Source organism: Lontra canadensis, unplaced genomic scaffold (assembly GCF_010015895.1).
Source record: "Lontra canadensis isolate GAN:19392208 unplaced genomic scaffold, GSC_riverotter_1.0 scaffold58, whole genome shotgun sequence".
Lineage (NCBI taxonomy): Eukaryota > Metazoa > Chordata > Mammalia > Carnivora > Mustelidae > Lontra > Lontra canadensis.
Genome location: NW_022631052.1, coordinates 5345295 through 5357790, shown reverse-complemented (window position 1 = coordinate 5357790; position 12496 = coordinate 5345295). Strand labels below are relative to the sequence as shown.

Genomic DNA, 12496 nt, shown 5'->3' with positions numbered 1-12496 from the left:
TGTAAAAGAGGGAGCAGGTGGCCCGGGATCTCCCTGTCAGTTGGAACATCTCAATAATAAGACAGGATTTGGAAGTGAGCAGGGAAGGCGTCCATGGCTCCCACCATGGTCCCGTCTCTGGGCAGCCTATGCCAAGTCGTCACTGGGCTAGAAGGACTGGGTTTTCTGAGGTCTGAAATACACAGCCCACCGCACCTCATCACTGGTGAGCCTGAGGTCCGTCCGGACCAGGGATGTGCACTTCAGTTTACCCCAGGGCCCTGGTCTCCTGCTCCCTGGGAAAGGCAGCCCCAGAGCATGGGATGGTGGGCCACAGAGAGGACTGCACAGGAGAGCGCTGGAAGCAGAAGGGAAGAAGACCGGATCAGGGAGCCTGAGAGAGGAAAAGACCCAGATGCGTGGAGTGGGGCAAAGAAAGCAGAAAGGTGAGTGTAAGGAGGCAAGAAGAGAGCGAAAACGGAGGGAGCCCGCAGTGGGAAAGGAAAGAGAGGGCAAGACCGACTGACTGGACAGACAGACTGAGAGCTGCACCAGGTACTTACATGCCCGAATGGGTCCAGGTGGTTGTTGGTGAGCTTGAGTTTCTGGAAGGAGACCAGCTGCCGCATCCAATGCGCTCCCGTGGCCGGCGAGTCCGGGTGCACGTAAAGACGGCCGGGCATGGCAGGCTCCGCTTTGCCCGTCACAGACCTGGAGCAAGGAGGGGCGGAACCCGCCCAGACTTAGCATCCTGGCTTGCTGGCCAGGGTCTTGGGCCTGGCCAGGCAAGAGCTGCTGAATAGGAGAGTGATCTGGAAATGGCCTAACCCTTGGGCCTCCCCCGGGCCTCTGCAAGCCAGCGTCCAGGCAGGCCCCCATCCGGCTCATTCTTCTTTGGTCTCACTCCTCCCCCTGCACCAGGGGTGCCACTGCTGGCCTCGCAGCCTCTTGCTGACCAGGGACCACCAGGAGGTTCTGGAAGTCTGGACAAAAAAGTCTAAGCAAAGTCCTTGAGGGCTTTCAAACAGGCCTTGCCATTCGAGCCTCTCTGCATGCTTGGCAGCCAAGGAACGGACCTCTCCTCTCTTGCCTGTTTAACTCAAATACCATGGCCGAACCTTGCAATTTCATAAAAAGGCATGTTCAAAGCAGGTAACTCATAAAAAATAACTGTAAATGGTTTTATGCCCCCAGAAATACCTCCAGCGCTTGGAAACAATACCCTTTTCTAAAAATCCACAACCCGCGGGTGTAGCCACAGATATAGGCCCTTGACTTACTCCGAGCCTCAGTTTTCTTGTCTATAAAATGGGGACTAATGGCTGCTGTTTCTTCCTCTCAGGGTGGTCTGGGATAGCACCAAAAGCCGCTGGCACACAGTAGGACGTTCAAAAACTGTTTCTTGGTTCAATGCGGGGAGTAGGGAGTCTGGCTTTCCACTCCCCCTCTTCCCACCTGCTCATGCCGGTCGGTGCCTACCATTTGTTATCTGCGAACTTGTATCTGTGGTCATCTGCTGGAACGATGTCCATGAGAAGAATATATTTCGTTTTGGGATTCAGGCCCGTCACCTTCACTTTGTAACTGGGAAACATCCGCCTGGGAGAGAAGGGAAGGAAGACGGAGAAAGGGAAGGGGGGAGAGAGAGAGAGAGATTGAGAGAGAGAGAATTTTACTGCCAATCCAGTAAAGAGCACATCTACACATTTTCATGAAAGCAGCAGCTCTTCCAGAAGCGCGTGGGGAGAAAAGTGGCCCCCGCTCCGCTCTTGGCAAGATCCATTCCAGGTTTCCCTTGAAGTTTTGGGGAGGAGATAGGCCCCGAGGTGAGCAGGAGCCTGGTGACTATTTGTAACCAGGAGGAAAATAGAAAGCTGGAGGCCAAGGCTTCTAGAAAGAAACAGTTGTGTAGAAGGCTCTGCTTGGAACCTCCGTTTCTGTTCTTTGTAAATGCTCTTTTCAGAGCCAGAGACCTACTTTCTAATTTAGGGGTAGAAGGAGCCCTTTTAGGGGAAACGCTGGCGTCCTGCGCCCAGACAGGTGGTCGGGTCGCTGAGCCCACGGCTCCCACCTCATGAGGACAAAGGGCTGTGAAGCGCCCTCGGGACTGCACACCCGTGGGTGCCCATACAGCTCCCGCCCTCGCTATGGTCCTCAGCCGTTCCCAGAGTAGAGCTCAGCGGGTGACCTCTGCCGCGAGGCTCTAGCCTAGCCGAAATTTATTTCTAAATGCCCCCCAACTTCTCCGACGTGCCTGGCACTCTTCCTCGGAGAGTCTAAACACTTTGGCCCTCTGCAAAGGAACTCCAAACCCATCCAGGTCTAGTTTCGGAAAGACCAGAGCTGGAACCAGGATGGGGTCATGGGCTGGTGGGTGCTGCGTACCCCGTCCTTCTGGGTTCTGGGACGTGCGCTCCAAATTCCCAGTCCTCCTGTGGAGGGAAAGGGAGGTGTGCGTGCCCAGGAAAGCCAGCAAGGACAAGCTGCTGGATCCTGGCTCACCCAGGGATGGTGGGAAGGGGTGAGTGAAGGGAGGCCTTGGAGCCTGGGCCAGGGGGTGTTTACCGGGGGTGTTTATCTGGCGGAGCACGTGCGCCTGCCCGTGGGCGCAGGAGAGGCTTCCCAGGCCTTTTATAGTTAAAGCCCCTCAGCTAAGGCTGAGGGCAGAGGGGGCCGGGCTGTGTGTGTCCTTCCTGGGAAGAATGGGAAGAAGAGCTTGGTTTTTCAGTATAAACAGAATGCGCCTCCTGGTTCACTCGGGCCGAGCGGGGGAGAAGACGTTGTTTAATTTCAAATAATAATAAATGTCACTGTTGTCAGTTTATTACGGGAGGCTTCAGCTGGAGAACGGGGGGCGTCTGCCCTAGCGGCTCCTCCCTCCCCCTTCACACGCTCAGCAGCTCGGGCCTACTGGCCTCTCCGGCTTCACGCGCCGGCTTCACACGCTGGGTCGGGGCTGACTCCGGGCCTTCTGCCCTTCGGGACGCAGAGGGTCGGTCCAGCATGGGGAGGCCTATGGTGAGGCTGTCCCCAGGCCTGGGCAAACTGGCACTCGGAAATACAGAGCTGCAGGACCCTCCCCGCAGCCTCCCCAGCTGTCTAGCACTTCTAGCAGAAAAACTGCGAGCTTTTAAGAGGAACTCTGGGGTGAGTGTCTTGGTGAAACTGCTGAAACGGCCGTGTTTATCGGTGTCTGTATATAGAGCCCGGCCGAGCCCCAGTTCAGTTTCAAAGGCTTCGCCTGCTTTCTATAAACAATGAAAGAGGTAGCTAATACATTCAGCGATTCGGAGTTTGGCAATCGGGTGGGACTCTGGACCCGCTCCAAGGTCAGGGAGGGCGGGAAGGAGGGTGGGGGCCGGGAGTCGAGGCTGGAAGTGGGTCTCATCTCTGAGCCGACTCCGCAACTCTCTGGTTTCCCGTTCTCTCTCCCCCCGGTCCTACTGTCTCCCATTACCAATCCGTCCTCCATAAGCGTAGCCCCCCCCCCCCCCCGCCAAGCTCTCAATTCTTCTGTATCAGGCGGAAGACGTGCCCTGCTTTGGAGGTGAATCTTGAAGGCGTTTTCCCCCACCAGGGGTGGAAGTCACTGGAGAAGTTCTCCAAGCAACGTTAACCCAAATCGGGTCACACAAAAACACATTCATTCTCTCTCTCTCTGCTCTCTTCTGTTCTCTTGCCTTTTTCTCTGCCCCTCTGGCTTCTCCAGGTTTCCCTCTCTTGGGTCTCCGAGACACCTCTCCTTCTCCGTCTCCCCCTCGATTTTCCCAGGCCCTCCACAACTCACCTCCCAGCTTTGGTTATGATCATTTCCGTGCCTACTTCGTGAAATTTCAGCCAGAGTTCTCTTTCGTGGAGAAACACCTTGATCCCTTCCATGCCCTATAAGAAAGAGAGAAAAGTCACAGAGACAAGCCCCAGGAGCAGGGGCCTTTCCTTCCCAAACGCCCCCAAACACAGACGTCTTCTTCCCTCCGGAGCCTCTGGGCTGCCCCCAGACCACGGCAGGGCTGCGTGGACTCTGGGGCGTGGGGTAGGAATCCCTGTGCAGGCCCCGTGCGCCACCGCACCCCCATGGTGCACTGCTGTCTCCTAATGCCACCAACACAAGGCCGGAGAAGAGTCCCCAAACATCAGGGTGCTCTAGCATGCCCGTGGGAGGACAGACTGAGACCAAAAAAAAAGGCGGGGGGAGAACCAATCTCAATTCCTTTCAGCCAAGATGCGGCTAAAAAAAAACAAAAGCAAAAACAAAAATGCTCGATCTCAAAAAGCCCACTCAGAACATCTTTCTGCAGACACCCACACGGGCACACACAAACACACAGATGTGCAAATCCCGTACGGCGGGGCAAACACAGACACACGTCAAAATCTCAATTTAAAAAAATGTTTCTATAGGATGATAGGTTCCCACAGTCCAAAAAATTAGTCTGCAAATGTCTAGATTAACAAACCTTCCAGGTTCTCCTCACATCCAGCTTTGTTTGCTTTGAGCTGTTCTGATTCCGGGCACAGCCGAAACTGCTCAACATTTCCACTTTCAACTAAAAGCTATTTTACAAAACCGGTGCAAAAAATATACAGACACGAAAACCTCCGTTCTGCCATAATCCGTAACTGTCTCGTGAGCGGATTTGCTTTTCCGAAAACAAAAACAATCTGAGTTTCCCAAACTCTGTGCCCACTGCCCTCGGCTTCTCTAGCATTTTCCCGAGATGGGAAGGGCCGAGAGACAGGTGATAAAGTAGGCAGGAAAGACATCAAGCGATCGAAATCCCAAAGAAAGGTTTTGGCTACATCCAAGTTTCTGTGCAGGTCAAGTCACCCTCCTTTGCACCATCTGACGCCTTATGTAAATTATCAAGAGCTGCACTGGCCGCCTTGACATCCAGGGCACCCGGGGAAGAGGGCACAGAGAGTGCGCGGAAGCCTCACCCTCTACTGGGGCTCAGCTTCCAGCCAGGGGAGCCTGTGGCTCCCAACAGCCTCCCAGCACACCCCTGCGCTCCCAGCCCCCAAGCCCTCCAGAGCCTGACCCAACACAAACAGTGCAACTCCCGGGTCTGGGCGGCGGCGTGGAGGAGGCCCGTGGAGGCGAAGGCTAGAGCAGATCTGAAGAGGGGTCAAGCCATCGCTCACGCCGGCCTGAAGCGGCCGCTGACCCAGCCCTTAATGAGGTGCTCAGGGCTGAGTCTACACCTAGTGCAGCAGCGAAGCCACAATCTGGGCTATTGTTAGCCAGCCCCAAACAGCCAGATAATTAAGCCTTCTTTAACAACCTAAATGTATTTCCAAAATCCTCTAGCCGTAAAGATTATTGTCACAATATACTGGTATTTGGGGATGCAAGGCGTGGAAAGGTGGAAAGAGTGCGGATGGAAAGGAAAGGGGACAATTGGGGGCGATGAGTAACCCACCCCCACCCCTCCCCCACAGGAGGGCCTCTGGTTCTGTAAGGGCCGGGAGGCTAGAGGTCTCCTTACCTGCTGGGTGAAGGCGGCCTGCGGGGACGCTGGCGACTTGCTGGGGGCCCCCAGCGCGCTCTCGGGTTTGGAGTCACAGGGTAGCTCTTTTGAGTCAGGTTCCAAGGGTGTGTGCGCCAGGCCAAAGCCCTCGTCTGCATCAGCCATGGTGTGTCCGGCGCCCTGTGCCCGCGCAGGGTCCTGCTCTGAGGACAGGAAGCAGAAAGACAGAGACAGAGGCAGAGAGACAGAAGAGACAGTTGGAAACACTGCTCTAGTGACAGGAGGGGGCAGCCGGGCCCCCAGTTTCCAGCTCCCGGCACCTCGGTTCCGAGCTGAAGGAGGCTGCAGGAGGTCCCCTTATTATTATCATTATTACTCCTTTCTGAGCGCACACAACCTCTTGCGAAAGAGCGGGGCAGAACGGGAGGAGGCGAGGCCCGCATCTCCCCTGCGCAGGCTCCCCACGATAAGCCAGCTGCCCGTCAAATTTGTCTGGACTTCTGGAAGAGCCAATAAAGATAAGGCCTGGGTATTTTTGGAAGCCATTGAGTACGAACCAAAAACAAAACAAAAACCTAGTGTCCTTTTAGAATTGTTTTTCTTCGTCAAATTTACAGAGGGACATCACAGCTCTGTTTATTAAAACTCGAACGAGGCATATTCTTGGGCAGCAGGCAAAATGTCTGCAACAACCCGCCTCTTGCAAAACCAAACACAGAGGAGGGAAAAGATCTGCAGATCGAGAGACCAGGTCCGCGGGAGAATTCACGTTCATCCTTTATCAGTTACGGGCTTTAAAATTAAAAGTCCTTCAACAGTAAGAGTCCTCCCCCTTTTCCCCAACTTTTAGCAACGGTTAAAAAAAAAAAAATGAAAAGTAGCCCAACGGAAAGGGCAGGAAAGCAGCAGCGGCGGGGCCGTGCGGAGGGAGACGCGCTCCTGGGCGCCGGCGGCCCGCACCCCACCGCCTGCTCCGGACCCCACCGCCTGCTCCGGCGGCGGCGCGTTCTCCCGGGTTTCTCGGTTCTCCAGCCCGGGACGGGCATTTTTGACGAGCGGCCAGGCCGAGGGGAGTTTCTCTGAGCTTCAGCCGGGCCTGGCTCGCTGGAACTGCAGGCCCAAGCTCGGGGGACCGGCGAGGGTCTAATGGGTCCCAGATAAATTCTGGGCTTCCGGCGTTGGATCGGCCTCCTAGGTCGGGCGCAAGGGGTAGAGTGGCCCGGGTTGCAGGCTTATGAGGTTGGAACGCGAAAAGTAACAGCTGCAGAACTGTTCAAGCCCGGAGGAGCCTGCCTCTTGCTCTGATCGCTTTCCAATCTCCTCCACATTTCCAAGTAAGGATTTCCTCCCTCAAAACCCGGTTAGACTGGGAAGGGAGCGCCGAGGATAGCCCCCCAAAGCTTAGCGGCCGCTCCAGCAAGGGGCTGGATCCCACCCAGGGCTGCGGGGGCCGGACACCCAGAGCCAGACCGAGGAGGACGGCTTCCGAGGCCCAACTCCCCAAACAGCTTCCCTCACCACACCCTCGGGGTTCCGGAGAGGCGGTGACGGGAGCCCCCAGCAGCCAGCTTGCAACAAAAGAACCCGGAGCAGCCGTCCCCCACGTGCGCTCGCCTCCGCCGCCGGCCGCAGGGACAATCGCAACCAGCTCGCCCCGGTCGGGGTCGGGCGGCAGCTCCCGGGCTGGCGGGGGCGAGCTAGATGCGGTTTGACAGAACCAGGCCGCGCGTCCTGCAAACCTCCACGCTGCTCCTGGGCCGCGCGCCTCCCCGGCTGACTCCATGCGCCCGGAGCTCTCTGCAAGCCGGGCTCTGCCGCATCCCGGGCACGGCTGGAGTCCCACCGACCGCGCCTTCCCGGAGCCGATTCGGCTGGAGGGGCTCCCTCCCCGAGCCTCCCCGGCCATCTGCGGGTACCGTTACCTCGCTGGGCGAAGCCGGTGCATTCACCAAATCCCTTCTTGCTCCTAGCAGGGAAGCCAGCGGCGAGGCGGGGGCGCGGGCATGGTGGCTCCGGGGGGTTTATGCCCGGGACTGCTCGCCCAGACTAGCGGCTACCGCTGCGTACAAAGGATCACCCACCGCTGGAGCTTCGGCAGGGACTGCCCACCTCCAACACACACCTCCTCTGCTTTGCGTTAGCTCACTCACTCTCCCTAAAGACTTCCAAGTTGTGAGGCGCCAGAAGGGCTCCAAGGAACGCAAGCAGCAGCCTCCTGGAGCACCCTCAAAGTTAAAATTTCAGCGCCCTGCTTCTCACTTGCACCCCTCTGGAGGAGAAGCTGGGGAGACAGGAGGGAGCTGTGGGAATGGGCAAGGTCCTTTCTGGGCGCCGCTTTCAGGGTTAAAGTTCTGGAATCCAAGGAAAGAGAGTCTCTCTCTCTCTCTCTGTCTCAGAAATACAAGCCGACTCAGCTGAGCTCAGTGACGTTGGGCTGCCTTGATGCTTACAAAATACTGAAATTGCCTATCCAACTAGCTCCCACTGCACACAGCCTGCCTCTGCCTCTTTCCCGCCCCCCTCCCTCCCTCTCTCCCTCGCTCCCTCTCTCCCTCCCTCTCTCCCTCTTCTCACTCCCTCCCCCAACCACCTTTTCCATTAGATTTCCCCGAACACTCAAATCACAGCACTACTCTCAAACCCAGACCTCGAGATCACCCCTCCTCTCCACCCCCTTCCCAACCTCCATCCATCTCCGCTGCTCTGAGCTCGGCTCGGTGGCTGCAAAAAAAATCCTGCACAAATCATCGCAAACCCACTCGGCTTCTGCCTGGGAAGTAATGTCAGGGACAGGGCTGTGCAGAGAACGCAGTCTGAGCACAGCACGCCTCGCGCCCCCTCTGCAGCCTGGCCCACGTTCTCCTTCCAGCGCTGACCTCAAGACAGAGCTGCATGACCCCGCCTGGCCCGGCTGGCCGCCGCCGGCCGTCCTGACATCTCTCCCCCTCCCCACTCACCACCCCAACTCCCAGTGACTCCAGGGTGAAGGCAGGGTGAAGGTGCACTGGGACTGGGACCCAGATCAAAGATGCCAAGAAACTGCCCCGGGGTGGGGGGGGCTTCCACCCCCAGGACCACCAGACCTCCCCGGGTGGAGGTGTACGCCAGGCGGTACCCGGTTTTATTAAAATAATCAAACAGTCATGGGAGACTGGCTGGGGTTTTCATCTCTACTGGGCCCCTCTCCCTGCCCTCCCGGCTCTCTGAAATGTATTATTCTGCGGGTTGAAGAGGTCAAAAGAAGCGTAAACACAGTGAGTAGGTCTTAGCCTGAGCAGACCCAGTTTGGAGCACCAAGTATCGGGGCTTGGAATAACTGTCAGGGTTCCCTTCGGTTTCCCACCCTTGCCTCCTGTACCCCGTCGCCGTATTCTTTTCTGGGGCTCTGATTAGAGACTTGGGCCTGCAGGCCAAGGTCTGGGGAGAGGGATGGAGAGAGGAGAGAAGCGCTGGAAACTAGCGGCCAGATGGGTATAACACACCCATTTGCAAAATTGCAAAGCGGATTGTTCATCCCTAAAAGTCGGGCGACCAGGGGCAATAAGCAAGCCCAGCGTCTGTGGCAGTTCTCACTCCACCTTCCAGGTTTGTTTGCAAACAACCTTTCACCACAGCAGTTTATTTATTAATGTGAAGACACCCTCACCCTTCCAAAATGTCAGCTCAGAGGACTCACTCTGGGCTTGCTAAGGAGACCCCGGGCCGAAGACTGGAAACAAATACGGCTTCAGGATGAGCTTGGATCTCTGCATCTCTGGCAAAAGGAAGGGGAAATCCAGAAAGACTTCTCCAATCCCCTTAAACTCTCGGAGATTTGTGGATAAAAAAAATTCCCATAAATAATTTGCAGCCCCCTCCCGGGAGGGCACATCTGAACTCCCCTAAGTAACTGCCTGGCCAGATTCACTTGGTCTGTGGAACACAGCCTGTGCTGGCCACCAAGCGAAACTGGGATTTTGAAACCTCCAGCGGGAATCTATTCCTGCCAGGTGACACTCCAAGGCGAAACGCAAGAGCGTGCATTCTTATTTCCATGGTGAAAAACAGCATCTCTGGGAGGGGGTATTCAGCAGGACCGGGCTGGGGCGCAAAGCCAGGGGGCCTTGGCCAGGCGAAGTGCTGAGGGATACCTCTCCCCCGCATAGCTGTCCAGGGGGACACTCACCTCCAAAAGTCCCACCTCTTCTTTCCACGGCAGAAGCCAACAGTGGCGCCTTGCTGGAGAGTGGGGGTTCAAGTGAAGTTTGCAAAGGGCCCCCAAAAGAGACCCCTTTTAGGCCAAGCCTTCTTCCAGCCTCTGTCAAGCGTAGTATGTACCTCCCAGCTCGAGAAGCTGGTTTGTGGTCTTCGACAAATTAAATATTACTATTTATTACCAGGCATACCCCAATAAAATAAAGAGGCAACCAGGCGACACTGACTATCTCACCAGCCGCTGCACCTATAGGACTTGGAGACGTCACGAGTCACGCAACCGGCCCGCGCACTGTCACGCTCGACTGGGGGGCAGCGGCGGGAAGTTAATTTCTGTCCGTCTTCGCCTATCAGCCCCTGGTCTGCGCGGCCGCAAGTCCCAGACACCTCGGCCACGGGAATAAATAAGGAAATAAACAAACCCAGCGCTCTCTGGGGGAAATGGGGGCGGCGAACATCAGGCACAAATAGAGCCAAGATCGATTTCCTTAGGGAGGGGGAGGGGGCCCTTGGCAAAGGGAGGTGGGAGCCTCCGTCGCCCCCGTCGCCCCGATTGGGAAGAAATCAGACTGTTTAGGGTGGAACGGGGTCCCTTGGAGGAGGCACGAGAGTCCTTTTATTCTTTAAAAATTATTTTTTTCCGAGGAGGAGCTCTCGGCAAACGAATATCATATCGAGGCGCCGCTCGAGCTGGTTCAGTTGGGGGCGCGATAACTCAGCGCCGGCTTGCAGACCTGCATAGAAGTAATTACCGGGTTATCGCGCAGGGGAAGTGAGATCGAGGCGTGGCGGGGAAGAAAGAGAGTCGTCCGCAATGTTTTTGCTGAGAAAAAGCCCATTCTGCGCGAGCTCCCCTAGCTAGGTCCGGGGATGCAACTCGTCCCAGTCTGGCCCGGCGGGGGCGGGATGCGAGTGGGTGGTGGGGAGGGGGTAGAGGGAATGATTTCTGCAGAGAAAAATTACAGCGACCGGGCCTGCACTGGGTGAGACGCTCTATTTTGTTTTGTAATAAGGATTCGCAGTTTTGGGGAGCTCACCGATGGGCATAACGTCTAAGCGCCCCGTGGCGGATGCGCTCCAGCTTTTGCGCGCGGCTGGAAACGCGTTGGGTGCGGTTGCGAAACGTACAGCGTAGTCGAACCCAGAAGAGCTAGAGGCCTGCCCGGGAGTGAGCAAGCGGCGCCGGGCCTTCCGCAAGGGTAAGCTCCCCGCCAAGGGGCCGAGAGGGAAGCAGACGTCGGAATCTGGCCTCGCACCCCAGCTTCGGGGTTCCATCCCGGGTTTCGCTCGCGCCGAACCCCCAGGGCTTTCCGAAGCAGGGCCTGGCTTCAGGCCCGGGCCGTCTGGGGCCAGAGCGGCCGCGAAAAGTCAGGAACGCAGCTGACAGAGCAGCCCCAGGAGCCAAGGTCAGGCCCGCGGGGAGAACGGGCAGTGGTTTCCAGCGCAGGACTCGGGCGCCCGGGCCAGCCGGGCCGCAGACTCTGCCGCTTCCAGCAAGCAGGACCCGCGTCCCTCCGCCCGGCCAGGCCGGACTGACTGACCCCAAATACTCTTCCGTTTCCCAAGTTATTAACAATTATCTTTTCCTCCGTCTGAGGTCCGTTGGGTGCAGCGTTTGCTCCCAGACGCCCAAAGTGCAAGCCGAAATCCTTCGCCGGGCATGGGTTCCCGCTTGACCTCGGGGCCGAGGTGGGCCGGAAACGGAGGCCTGGGCCCCGCCGGCGCTGGAAGGGGAAGGCGAAACTGCGAGCGGGGCCGGTTCCTTTCCGTTCTGCTCCCTTGTCACGCATCCCTGGCGCGGACCCTGCCACCCCCCGACCAGCTCGCAGAGGATTCCGAAGCCTCAGCTTCCCAGGCCCTCTGTTCCAGACGCTCCGGAGGCCGGACCGCAGGCCGAATAGGATAAATTAGAGACCTCAGCCTGTGCTGAGCCTTTCCATTATTTACCCCCAGTCAGTGGGCAGTAAGTTCCAAAGCGAGGCGGCAACGTGCAGCCTTCGCTCCTTCTTCGGGAGGATCGCCGCTTTCCGCGACCTGCTCCCAGCTGGGTTTGCCCCCCAAAATGCATTTTTGCAAAATTCCGGCCCCGATTTTAATATCACCGTGGGTAGAAGACTAGAGGTTCCCACTTAAAAGTCCAAAACAAAACCAGGCGAAAGCAAGAGGAAACCACTGTTGGATCTTCCCTCCTGCCTCTGTTTTTTAACAGAATCGAGTCCCAAACCACCTTCTTTCTTTCCTCCCCCAAAAGAAGTGGCTTAAAAAGACACCCTCTTTTCCGTTTCGTTTCCATTGCGTCCTGCCTGACTCAGGTCTCTCCTGGAGGCATCAAGCAAGCAGAAGGGCCTGGGAAAATGAGTAAGAATTGTAACAACAGATACGACCCAAGGAAACTTGGACCAACTCCTTTTGCAAAAGAGGGAGTCAGACTAAGGGAGAGAAATTCCCTCGTTTCTCAGGGGGTCACTTCCCCTCCTGCCTAGTTAAATCTGGCTCTGTTATATTTTTTTTTTTTCCAGGACCGTGGTATCTCCCTTCCCAATGTTTGATTCTGTTCCTAGCTTCTTCCCTTCAGACCGGAAGCATCTGGGAAGAATACTGGCTATTGCTATTATTTTAATATCCCATATTCTTCTCCAGTATTTTCACCAGGATTTATTATTGCTACTATTTTTGTTCATGTTGGTGTTCTTCCCTGTGCTTTGGAAAAATTCCTCCCCGTTCCCCCAAGTTTGGCCCGTGAGGTACCCGCCGCCCCGATCAGGGTAATAAAATGAGAAAAGGAAGTGGGAGCATCATTCTAAAGGCCTGGCTGAGATCGCAAGGCTAGAGGTTTGCAATCGCCCGGAAGAGCA

General features: G+C 56.6%; 1 protein-coding gene across 4 annotated transcripts in view; it reads right to left on the bottom strand.

The window, feature by feature from the left end:
- The window catches only part of TBX5 (T-box transcription factor 5), a 46676-nt gene extending 36790 nt beyond the window's left edge, over window positions 1–9886 (bottom strand). The window contains exons 1-6 of one of the 4 annotated variants that reach the window (XM_032876210.1): window positions 8131–8228; window positions 7370–7506; window positions 5466–5650; window positions 3767–3861; window positions 1459–1578; window positions 543–690 (exon numbers count right to left, since the gene is read on the bottom strand). In XM_032876210.1, the coding sequence (XP_032732101.1) occupies window positions 543–690; window positions 1459–1578; window positions 3767–3861; window positions 5466–5612 (510 nt within the window). In that variant the 5' untranslated portion in view covers window positions 5613–5650; window positions 7370–7506; window positions 8131–8228. Of the gene's footprint in view, window positions 1–542; window positions 691–1458; window positions 1579–3766; window positions 3862–5465; window positions 5651–7369; window positions 7680–8130; window positions 8229–9612 lie in introns of those variants that run through there. The other 3 variants (XM_032876212.1, XM_032876209.1, XM_032876211.1) reach the window with 3 other exon arrangements.
- Window positions 9887–12496: the final 2610 nt, after the last annotated feature.